The sequence below is a fragment of the Raphanus sativus genome, chromosome 5 (genome assembly GCF_000801105.2).
Source record: "Raphanus sativus cultivar WK10039 chromosome 5, ASM80110v3, whole genome shotgun sequence".
NCBI classification, from domain to species: domain Eukaryota; kingdom Viridiplantae; phylum Streptophyta; class Magnoliopsida; order Brassicales; family Brassicaceae; genus Raphanus; species Raphanus sativus.
In genome coordinates, this window is record NC_079515.1 from 20,458,663 (window position 1) to 20,471,476 (window position 12,814).

General features: G+C 35.6%; 1 protein-coding gene across 1 annotated transcript; it reads left to right on the forward strand.

Annotated features, from left to right (window-relative positions):
• The first annotated feature begins 618 nt into the window (after positions 1-618).
• Positions 619-5,818, forward strand: LOC108860121 (histone-lysine N-methyltransferase MEDEA). The gene is made up of 17 exons (XM_018634026.2): positions 619-817; positions 1,302-1,555; positions 1,638-1,796; positions 1,967-2,054; positions 2,135-2,257; positions 2,326-2,373; positions 2,468-2,539; positions 2,608-2,686; positions 2,753-2,834; positions 3,294-3,420; positions 3,493-3,701; positions 3,847-3,978; positions 4,063-4,144; positions 4,255-4,302; positions 4,920-5,048; positions 5,144-5,221; positions 5,469-5,818. The coding sequence occupies exons 2-17, from the start codon at positions 1,407-1,409 to the stop codon at positions 5,562-5,564; spliced, it is 1,701 nt and encodes a 566-aa protein (XP_018489528.2). The 5' UTR covers positions 619-817; positions 1,302-1,406; the 3' UTR covers positions 5,565-5,818.
• Positions 5,819-12,814: the final 6,996 nt, after the last annotated feature.

A 12,814-nucleotide genomic window follows, 5' to 3' on the forward strand; every position in this document is an offset into this window, starting at 1 on the left:
TATCATGTAAAATACTTTAAAGAACAAATTTATCTCGATTTTTTTTCTAAATTATTTGTATTAAGTAAAACAGAAGGATATATTCGTAAGTATTTTGTAAATATCCGCATACCCTTATTTTTCCGGAACAAAAGAAATAAAAAATTTGATATCCGTAATATACGAAACAAATCACTAATACCTCCAAAATTCCAGATATCTAATTCGTGCCCAGGTAAATTAATATGTTGACAGGCTCAGAATAGTTTACGCAGTCAAGCGTTTGGTCCTATCACATACAATTTTTTGAACTTGAAATGACTAGACCCTATTAATTTGAGAGTCAATTCAACACCCGTACATATATTAAGTATTATATATCTAAATAAAATTTTCTTAATATTTTAATATTTCCTTCCTTTTGATTCATTGACTTCCGTATATCCATATAATATTTCTGTTAATTAGTTTTACTCTTTTTACTATTAAAATGAGATGTAATACCTTCCGACAACATATCACAAAAAAAAATTGAAAACAAGCGGCGAGGGGATACTAATGGAGAGGGTAGATTTACTAGTTAAATGTTCTTTCTTTTCATTATCTAACTTTTTGACCTGGAGTCAAATATCATTTGATAAGTCCATCTAAATAAGATTTTATTTTGATTTTTTCTTCCGAAAGATTTTATATTGTTCGTCTCATCGATTTTATTTGGTCTGCGTGTTAATGATTTTTTTGTGGTTTTGTGCAGAAAAATCATGAAGGTGAGAATTTGCCTCCGGAACTGAATCAAATCAAAGAACAAATTGAAAGAGAAAAGTTTCTGCACATTCAGGTTAAAAAAACTTCTGTTTCTTCTACAATTTTTTCTACGTATCTTAATTACGTTGAAAAGCGAAGAGAGAATTAAACAGAGACTTATAAAGGTTATGGTTATACGCTACGTATTGCCAATAGATGATAATCTGACAAACATTTCTAATGTATCAGAATCTTCTAAACCTCCAAAAACTGAATTTTGAAACCCTAAATTAAAGGAATTGGCGGAGAAAGACATGAAACTATAACTATATATCTCTCTTCTTAAACGCTAAACGATAATTATATCTAGATCTAGTAAATCTAAACAAAAATATATTGAATCCAAATAGCGTTATGGATATCCGTTCAGAGCCAGCAAAATTGGTCCACATCGAATAGGCACAAAATTCAATCAGGGCTTGATTATAGATTTTATAAAAGTTATTCAACTTACATATAATAAAAATCATTTTTATTTTGATATTTTTGGAAGATAAGTTACATTATTGAATTGACAGAAATCATTTGCGGGTAGACCAAATGTGGATACTCATGCTGCATATTATCATTCTCTTGCCCCAACCCCGGGTGCTGGAGTGAATAATGATAGAGGGGACAACAATATGCTTTCTTTGAGAATGGAAACACCACTCCATATTTTCAAATATAATCCTTCAGAAGAATTTACATCTCCAAATCCAAAGAAACAAGATATCAATATTCCAATTGTTAAACAGCTACCTCGAGCCATTACATGGGTTCTCACGGATAGGTATGTTTGTTTTTGAACTTCATGTTAGTTTCAGTAATCAAACATATGCAATATATATTTATTTATTTTGTTACCATTGCAGTAATAAGCCAGTGGCTGAAAGTGATTTTGTGATCGGTAAGAAACAAATCATTTATGTCAATGGCCAGGCAGAGGAATTGAGCAGCGGCAACGAAGAAGATGAAGAAGAAATCAAGAAAGAAAATTTGGAATTTTCCAAAGATGCAGATCGGTTTATATGGTAAGTTTTGCTTTACATATGTTACTGATTACTAAGCGATCATTTATATGTGCATGCAAGAAGGGCCTGCATATACAACTTCAGATTCCAATTAATTTGTATATATATGAACATATGAATTGAGACCTCTACTATTCTTTAACAATAGTTCGTTAACAATAACTCTGTAGGGAGGTTGGGCAAAAAAATAATTTAGATGACCTGGTGGTGAAAAGTGCTCTCTCCAAGTTCTTCAAATTAGATGTTTCGAGTATCTTGGTAATAATGAAATTGATTCTTCACCAATAATTATTGTTTTTGTTTAACGATCAATGAATATATAAGCTTCATGTCTGTAGGAGAGATTCAATGAGCTCAAGAAACTTAAGGTCAATGAAGGAGATATTGGTGAAGCTTCTGAAATACGCATGTTTACTTCTTTTCCAGAGACTCCTGATAAGCATTTTTGCCGTCGTTGCTTGGTAAGTTCTTGAATCTTTTATTTTTTGTCACCCTCCCCAAAAAACATGATAAAATTGGTATTTTACAGAGATTTGATTGTCGTGAGCATGAAGAATATCAGCCTGAAATTTACACTGTAAGCATTAATTAATTTATCTAATAATTATTTTTATTGCATAAGCCTTGCAAGTTTAAGTGATTAACTTAAGTATATGACTTCGGTTTGTCAGAAAGAAAACCAATCTAATTTATTTGAGAGGGAAGATGTTAGAAAACAATGCAGTAACCATTGCTACCTTAAGGTATTTTCTCCCTCTCTCTCCTACAGAATATTTGTTCATTTCTTAATTTTTTATTACTGGTTTAACAGCTAAAGGGTGTTATAGAAGCTGATCATATGATGGATAATGATAACTCTACAAACAAGAAAGGGAAGAATATGGTCTCAGGTACAAACACAGAAACTGGACACTGTGTATTAACTGACACTAATCAAGTAATAAATGAAATTACAGAGATGTCTCAAGCATACAATGAGTGGACGCCTGTAGAGATGGATCTTTACCTCAAAGGAGCTAAACTCTTTGGGAGAAACAGGTATAGAAATGTTAACCAAAGAAATGGTATTAATATACGAATAATCTAAATGAGAAATCTCTGTAAACGCTATCGAAATTATCATTAAAAAAATTGGAAAAAAAATTGAATGAATGTTAAAATTATTCATCCAACTTTTTTTTACAATTAATACCTATAGAATATGAAGGAATTTAGAATACAGATGAAATTACAAAACTGATCTAACTCAAAAGAGATGTAAAGAATTAGAGGACAACTTAATCATCGAGTTCCAAACCACACTCTCAATCAGAGGATAGCTTAATCTTTATCAAAACTAAAACATTTGGTCACACATACATCCGGTTTATCACGTAACTAGCTAATTCAAGTATCTTAGGTGTTACTTTCGTAATATATGTATACAATTAAAACTCTGTTCAAAAAAATAATTTATATACACTTACAACTTGATTGGGTTCCTTGCTCTGGCCACAGTTGTCTTATTGCAAGAAACGTACTTACCGGACTTAAGACGTGTTTAGACGTTTACAATTACATGCATAAGCAAGATCAATGTAATATGTTACTTGAATATCAAGAAACTTCAGAAACAGACAATCAGGTAAAATTAAAATATTCAATCTTCGTGAAATTTATGTATTTTCCCTTTTCATATAGATGATTTTTGTTGCAGGTTAATAAAGATACATCGCAAAAAAAACGTAGGTTGGGCCGGAAAAAAGCCCAACTCCAAAAGCATATTTGTTATCCGGCTGCTATAAAAAATACAATGAACAAAATAGAGAAGTCGTATAAGCATTACACACCATGCACGTGCGAGCCGGTATGTGGAGATCAATGCCCTTGTTTTCGTAATGGAAATTGCTGTGAGATATATTGCGGGTATGTGACATTAACTCTTCATATTCGCAATCTAAAACATTCTTGAAGTCGGTTGTTCAAAAAAAAAACATTTTTGAAGTCTGATCTTAAACTCATTAAGTTCTTTCGGCAAAAAAAGGCAAAAGTTTATATTTTTGGTTTCAAGGTGTCCGAAGACATGCAACAATCGTTTTGGAGGCTGTAACTGTAAAAAGGGTCAATGTATAAACGGAAAATGTCCTTGCTTTTCTAATTCACGAGAATGCAATCCAGATCTTTGTCGGAGTTGTTCGCTTAGGTAACTTTTTCATCTCAATATAAAAATCGGTGATTAAATTTCAAAACAAAATAAAAATCTAACAAAACTTTGTTTTATATATAGTTGTGGAGATGGCTCTCTTGGTGAGACATCCAAGACAAGCAAATGCAAGAACATGCAATTCCTCCTTAAGAAACATAAGAAGGTTACCATCAACATCAAATCAGCATCAAACTTTTATCTCGTTTATACAAAATCATTAAATCTTCTTTTTGGGTCAAAATTATTAAATATTTTTTTACTATTATTCACTAGATTCTCCTTGGAATATCTGGTGTTCATGGATGGGGTGCATTTACACGGGTAAGAAATCATAATATATATTGGAAAATACATAGTTGTGTTTAGATTCAAGTCAGCTTAGTTAGATCACCATCCCCATGTATATGTGAACATGTTTTCCAGTGCGGGCTCAAACATTTTAAAGGCTCCTGGCCCAAAATAATTTTTTTTGTTGAAACATTTAATGATTTCTTAGATTTTTCATTTAAAAATCTTATTTTGAACTATTTTATATGAAAATTTGAGAAAACTAATAATAAAATATATATAACAAATCTTGAGTTGGTAATATATATATATATATATCCTTTTGGAGCAGATCTCACAGAACTCGATATGAGAATTTTTTTTCTTTTTTTTGAAGTTGGTAATGTATATATATATATATATATATATCTGAATGAGTTGTTTATTAAATCAATTTTTATTTAAAAAAATCTAAAATGTGCTATTTTATAAAATTAAACTAGTTGTATTAGTTCAAAAAAAACTAGTTGTAAAGTTTGGGCTTTTTTAACTCGCGGGCCCTGGGATGGTGCACTTTTTACCCCCTTTTGTGAGCTGGCCCTGGTGTTTTCCTTCGCTTTGATTTAAAAAACTTTAGACTACTAATGATATAATCTGAGTTGATCTATCAGCACTCTCTTAAACAAAATGAGTATCTCGGAGAATATACTGGAGAATTGGTCTCCATCGATGAAGCAGAGGAACGTCAGAGGGCAGATGACAAGCTTGGTTATTCCTACCTCTTTAACTTGAATGATAAGGTAATTTTGATCTCATATGTTCTCTTCTTCAGATACGTTTTTAATTACATGCTTATTAAAAATTTGTTCTTATAAGTTGAAATAATATATTACAGTTCGTCATTGATTCTCGCCGTCAAGGAAATAAGTTTAGATTTCTCAATAACTCATCACATCCTAACTGCTACGCCAAGGTACCCAGTCATAGTACTTTTTACTCGGAAATGTATCAACGCTAAAACAATATTGATTGATCTAGAAAAGGTTACCTCTGTCAGATTTCATAATTGACTAGATAATTAAAATCATGCTTGTATCAACTTAGTCGTTTCTGATTAGTTCTAATGTACAATTAATTATATATCTTCAAAACATTTTAAGAAACTCAAACGAATTAAATGATGTATCTTTTACTTATCTTACATTTATTATTTTGTGCAGTTGATGACTGTTAAAGGAGATCAAAAGATTGGATTATTTGCAGGTAAAGCTATCAGAGAAGGCGAAGAGCTGTTTTTCAAGTATAAACCAGGATAAGCGGATAGGTCTCCTAGCAAATCTAGCAACACTGGTGGCTCGAAGTCAGAGAATATCAGTTCATCTACTTAGACTTGAATCTGAGGACGATCGACACAAAGCAGTCGCTTTTGGATTATAATGCTATTTTGCTAAGTAAACCAAATTTTGAAGTATTATGTTTTAATTGTTTTAAGGTTTTGTCTGTCTCATGTCTTAACTCTTGAAGTTTTCTTTTGAATATTTCTCAATAAAACAAAATTGTCTTTTTGCTCCTTAATTTCCTATAATTTGAAAAATGCTATGCAGAAATTTACATTTAGTGATCTTTTTTAAAGCTACATTTTGTGATCTTTTTAAATCTACATTTAGTTATGTATGAAATATTGTCAGAAAATGCATATATTGTCAAAATCAAAACAAGTATGCATGGTAGTATGAAATATTGTCAGAAAATTAATGAATTTATAATTCAATACAGTTAGTTATGTGTGGCTGACGTTATTCAGCTCTTTTAATATAATCACTAGATTTTGATCCGCGCTTTTAAAGCGCGGGTTTATTTTCCTTTATCTTTTTTTTTAAATTGGCAAATATTTAATAAATGTCATATTTTCATATACTTGTTTTTTTTATAAAAGACTTAAGTTTTTTATCTTTCTTTATCGTGTTTCATTTTAAATGAGTATATGCATGTTCACAATATCCGGACCCGAAGAACCAACCCAAAACCGACCCAAAAATCAGGGTCCCGAACCCGATCAGACCTGGGGTAAATATCCGAATGAATTCTAAATTGCTATATCCGAAGAATCGATCCGAACCGAAAACCAAATGAGTACCCGAAGATACCCGAAATGTTAATATATATCTAAAATATATGTTATAATTATATTTATAATTATTTTAATATTTTAAATTAATATCATAAGTTAACTATAATAGTCATTTTTAGTACTTTTGAGTATTTTTGGATAAAATATGATAGTTTGGATAAAAGTTACCCAATAAAACGGTATAGAATGGATATTTTTGGTTACTTTTGAGTAATTTGGATACAAAAATTTGAACCGAATCGGATACTTTGGTTACTCTGAGTATAAATAACCGAACCCGTTTTAGATATTTTGGTTATTTGGTTATTTTTCAGGTTCTTATGCATGAGAACCGAACCCACCCGGACCCGGAAAGATCTGACTCGAACCCGATCCAAAAAAATAAAAATTAAATCTGATTTGTTAATCGGCCCAAATGGCCCAAAAGAGATGATGTGGGCAATGGGCTGGATTTAAAAAAAGTGACCCAATATAGATGTGTTATTAATATTACTTGATTGCCTTTAATGAAATATGCAATGTTATTAAAAAAAGGGTATTTTTAGTAAAAAATCCAATAGGATCCTACTTTAATAGTATAGATAATTCATGTCTTAGCTTGTTGAGTTCTTGTCGTCGATGATAAAAAATTACCACGTTTCTTTGAAATTATGTCTGTGATTAGAATTGGTGAAGTACTAACACAATTTTTCTTCTCATTTTATACGAATGTCGTTTTGCATTGGGGAGGAAGAACAAATACATTTGCATGAGGAAATAGTATTACCTGTCCGATTGTTTAGATTATTAACACTATAGTGAACATTGTTAACAAAGTGTCTGTAGTTTAGTGGTAAGAATTCTAAGTTGTGGCCGTGGAGGCCTGGGCTCGAATTCCAGCGGTCACAATTTAAACTTTTGTCCTTAGAACGAGATTTTTACTCTGTGTATCACAGAATCACATTAGAGCTCTACCGTCCATCTCTCCACCTGTCGGCTATTTTTTGTGCTGTATCAAATTTTATTAGTGATGGGTCTAACTCACACTCAAAAGCTAGCTCATGAGTGGAGGATTACCCATATACTTATATATTGTCCAATTATCACAATTATTAGCGATGTGGGACATTTAATAGCCTCTCTCGAGATGTGGATGGGAAACAGTTTAACGGAAACAGCTCAAGCCTAATATCTCGGACATACCACAGCTAGATGGACCGTTTTTATAGGCTACATAGGTAGACAACTATTTATATGAGAAATTATCTGATGGGCTTTAACCTGGCTCTGATATCATATTAGTGATGGGTGATGTTAGGAGTTTTGAGGGCTCCTAAGTCAAATGATAGTATAGTGGTAGTAAGTTGTCGAACCAGTTCTGAGGGACTCAAAGCAGTGAGAATGCAAGTATTTGCCTAATCTAAGTGCAGCCAGTGATTTGATGATTTCTAAACTAATGATTAAAGCTAAAGCAAAGCAATAAAAATGATACTTTTAAGCTATTGGAAAGGAGAACTCATAGGTGTAGGGATTTCAGACCTTGGGTGATCAAGTTTCGAACTAAGGATGACAAATGAATCAATCAAACTATTAACCTTAAGCCTAGACACAATTCTAAGCAAGCTCTATGTCTAGATGAATGCTCATTTGCTAACATGTCTCAAACATCAAATGTCTTTGGTTGAATAACATGCAAGCAATCATTACTAACAAGTCTATTAGCTATCTTAGCATCTTTAACAACAAATATCTTTGGCAAAGTACACTAAGAGCCTAGGAGAGTTGACTCAGGCATTTCATCAAACACCTTTTGGGTGGGAAATGCCTAGAGATCACCCTTTGAGTGGCCTACTCAAATGATGCATTAAGATCACTCTACTAGCAAGGAACAAGTATGATCTACACCTAAAACATCCTAGAACTAGCCTAATCACCCTTAATCACCCTAACCCATGAATCCAAAAGGTGATTACTCACTAATCTCCATGATTCCTCTTAAACCCATGATGGATTTCTGATGAATCATATAGAGAAATAGAAGAGAAATCACAAGAACACAAGAACAATCAAATCAAAAAGAGAGCTTTTTCTTGAGAGAGTTTTGTGTATTCAATAGATAAAAGATAATCTGCCAAAAGGTGGCTACAACATACTTAAACATTAGGTTTTTCAGAGTAAAAACGTGCATAAGAAATTGCAAAAAGGTCCTTGAAAAATCATAAAATCGTGTAGCAAAAGGGGCTGGAGCGACCTTGGGAGGGTCGCTCTGAGAGGTCGCTCCAGCCTCAATTTTTGTGTCTCCGGGCGATGAAAACGCGAGCTACTTAGGTGGGTCGCTCTGGTTGGTCGCTCTGGTTGGGAGCGACCTTGGGGGGTCGCTCCGGAAGGTCACTCTGCGGTTCTCGACCAGGATGGATATGCCTCTAGTAAATTGATCATAACTCCTTCATTACATCTCCAAATGACTTGAAACCACTTCCATTAGAAAGCTAACTCAATTTCCTGTGTCTCCACAAAATCTTAGCAACAGAAGATTTCTCTAAGGCCTCCATCCGTGCTCATCTTTCACCTCCCTTTTTATCACATTGCTTCCAAATGTCTCCAAGAACTCCATGTGGTGTTCCAATACCTGATAGAGACATATGTATGCCAAATGCAACCTAAACATGTCTAAATCCTAATCTATATGATGCAAATGCTTATGAATGAATAGCTAAAACAATGCAAATATGCAAGATATCAACTCCCCCACACTAGTCCTTTACTTGTCCACAAGTAAACTTTCAAGAACCAAGGAGAAAAAGTTTGAAGGCGGGAACTCATAACCAAAAGAAACTCTTCTTAGTTCTCAACCTATCAACCTTGCATAATCATACCAAATAGCAAGAGCAAAGATTTTATCCATCTCTAACTTCTCTAGGCCTATCTCAGCTCCTTTGATCTCTACACTCATTAATCATGCATCTACAAACCACAAATCCACATCTCTCTAACATCTATGAAGCAAACTCAATAGACATCTCACAAATGGTCAACTGGTCCAAGTCATTTGGTTTGGTAAGACAAATGCTTTAATGCAAGTGAAATCAGAGGTTCAAAATGATCTTTTAAGGTGGTTTACTCTCAAAACAAAGTAGCTTTGACATTACACATAATATATCTAAGAAAGGGATCAACTCATGCATACAATGCTCAATCTCCATTGTTCTACCCTTTCCCAAACACACAAGATATTCAATTATTCCTCAATGTCAAACCCAACTCACATCTCTCACCAAAAGATCCCAAGAACATTCTTCACATCAGACTCTTTCTTTTTGAAATCAATAAGGGATTTTCACAATTTTAAAACAAATCTTAGCTCCTAACAACTTTGCTAGCCCCCTTTTTCATTCTTTTTTTTTTTTTTTTTTTTTTCTTTTTTTTCTTTTTTTTTTATTTGGGGGCCAAGACTTTTCACAATAAGAGCTAGATATTTCTCCACTAATCCCATAAAGACTAATCATTTAAGCACAAAGAGTCAAACCTTTCATATTCCCAAATCACAATCACAACACTCACCCCCTTCCTATAGCTAGACAATAGAGTGACTAATCTAGCAAGAATGGAGACTAAGCATTGTCGTTCCCAATACTCTCAACATTATGCACATGCAAAGCTTTCCAAAGAGGCCTCACTCAACAAATAATGATGGTTTAAAAATGAGGTATGGGTTTTGGGAGTGGAGTACCACTTGAGTTTGTCAAAAAGATTGGTAAAACAGATGGGACAACTCAAGTGTGTATATCCATGACTTAGTACACAAGGGACCATATGCAAGAGACATTAAAACAGGAGCTTGCTTCAAAGAGAGAGTATCAACAGTCAAATGAGTTTCAAGAGGAGCATTCAAGGCGCGAAGTTTACAAGCTTTATAAAGGGTGCTCAAGCTACTTGTCATGATTACAAAGGTCAACAAATTCAGTACTTAGCATGAGCTCTTTACAAGGTTGAGATCCCCCTAATGCATGAATGCAACCTATATGCTTCTAGACTCAATCCTAAAAATGCAAATGATGCAACTAAATGATTCTTTTTGTGTTTTTCAAATTTTTTATTTTTTTTGGATTTTTCTATGCAAATAAGAATGTAATATGCAATGCATGAGACTCAAAATCATGAAAACAAACATGATCAAATACTTGGTACCTCCCCACACTTAAATCACACAGTCTCTGTGTGAGTGAGGTACCCAATGGAAATGTGAAATACAAAGAAAAGATGGGAGAAGGGAAGTTTCCAGTTACCTGAGACGGGAGCGAGGTGTAAGGGTCGCTGTGGCAGGTCGCTCCCAGCTGGAGCGACCTCATGACGTCGCTGCGGATACCTCGCTCCACGGTCAGTTCCGCTCCGGAGGACACGAGCGACCTCTGGGGGTCGCTGTGGGCAAGTCGCTCCCAGCTGGAGCGACTTCTCTCCCTCGCTCCATGACCTCGGTCTGATTTCCGATTTTCTGCTCCACACCTGCACACAACTTCATTTTCCCATTGTTTTATGCAGTAAGATGAAAATGTAAACACTAATGCAATATATACAAGGATACTCATGGGACTTCCTCCCAAGTGAGCTTGGTTTAAGTCTCTAGCTTGACTTTGCCTCCTTTGGATCAGGCTGGACTAGGTGCAGAAAGTGGAGTTGACACCCCATCTTCCTTGACACCCCATCTTCCTCAGGTGGTAGCTCATCAAAGTGATAATCAGCAGGAGAAGGATTCATCTCTTCAATGGTGAAGGCTTGTCCAAATACAGTGGGGTTCCTCATCTTCTCCTTGATGTCAAAGTGGAGGATGTTCTCCTTGCCCAAATGGAGGTCAATCTTCCCTTCTTTCACATTCACGATAGCTCCTGCTGTAGCTAAGAATGGCCTTCCTAGAATCAATGGGTCTTGAGCCTCCTCACCCATTTCAAGCACCACAAAATCTGTAGGTATCTCATACCTTCCAATCTTCACAGGGAGATTCTCTAGGATGCCCACAGGGTACTTCACTGAACGATCAGCCAACACCAGAGAGAGTATACACTTCTTGTATTGAGTGAAGCCAAGCTTCTTTGCCACAGACAAAGGCATCAAGCTGACACTAGCTCCCAAATCGCAGAGACATTTCTCAAATACCATAGGTCCAAGAGCACAAGGGAGTGTGAAGCATCCTGGATCCTCTAGCTTCTCTGGAGCATCAAGCCTCTGAATGATGGCATTGCACTCATGACTCATAACCATCATTCCCTCCATCTCCTTCTTCTTAGCAGCTACAACATCTTTCAGGAGTTTGCTGTATTGAGGAATCAGCATGAAAGCATCAATGATGGGCATTGTAACCTGAGCTTCACTCATCTGCTTCTCAAACAAAGCCTTGTACTTCTGTAGCAGCTGCTTCTTGAATCTACCAGGGAATGGAAGCTTTGGTTCATAGGGAGGGGGGACAGGAGAGCTCTCACTAGCTGGAGCAGCAGATTCACCATCTTTTGTTGTTTTCTTCTCTTCTCCAACCTTTCCTTTACCCTTGGCTTGCACAATCTTCTCCAAGATCTCAGCATCTGTTTTCTCATCAACAATGACCACTTCATCATCTAGGTTAATGGCCACCTCCTCACCTTGTTTCTCAGCATCCTTGGTGAGGGTTACAGGAGTCAACTGCTTACCACTCCTAAGTGTGACAGCTTTTGCTTCCTTGGGGTTTTGATCTGACTTTCCAGGTAGAGATCCTTGCTGGCGGTTCTGGTGGGAGCTCATGGAAGCAAACTGATTCTCCAAATTCTTGACAGAAGAAGCAAGGTGGGAGAATTTGTTGTTGAGCTCATTGTAGCTCCCATCAATCTTGGAGTGAAGGTTCTTCAGCTCATAGCCCACATGCTTCTCACTTCTAGTCTGAGACTCCAAGATCTGTTTCAGTAAGGCATCAGTGCTGCTCTGTTGAGGGGCAGAGGAGCTAGGAGAGGAGTTTTGCTGAGGCTGATAGTTGCTCTGCTGGTTGTTTCGAGGCTGAAAACCACTATGCTGGTTGTTTGAATAGGGCTTCTGTTGGTAGTTGTTGTACTGAAAGTTTGGTTCCTTCTTGTACCAGCTACCATTACTGTTGATGAAACATAATTCTTCTTGCCCTTCCAAACCGTCAACCTCATTGACAGTAGGAGGTATCTCCTGGCTTGGGTTGCCAACAAAGTTCACCTGCGCTTGTGTGGCCTTATCAGCAATGAGTTTGTCAATCTTCTCCTGAAGAGCCTTTATCTCATTCCTTGTTTGATTGTCATCACCTCTGCTGCTTCTGTCATGGTCTCCACTGTAGACTGCATCACTCTTAACCATGTTGTCAACTAGAGCATCTGCCTCTTCCTCAGTTCTCCCCGGCAACGGCGCCAATTTGATGTTAGGAGTTTTGAGGGCTCCTAAGTCAAATGATAGTATAGTGGTAGTAAGTTG

What these genes read in the sequence shown, in the direction of transcription:
- LOC108860121 (XM_018634026.2), top strand. Translation starts at nt 1,407, where the DNA reads ATGCTTTCTTTGAGAATGGAAACACCACTCCATATTTTCAAATATAAT. An exon ending in TAGATGTTTCGAGTATCTTG is followed by an intron (nt 2,055 to 2,134) that starts GTAATAATGAAA and finishes TCATGTCTGTAG; the next exon opens with GAGAGATTCAATGAGCTCAA. An exon ending in CTTCAGAAACAGACAATCAG is followed by an intron (nt 3,421 to 3,492) that starts GTAAAATTAAAA and finishes TTTTTGTTGCAG; the next exon opens with GTTAATAAAGATACATCGCA.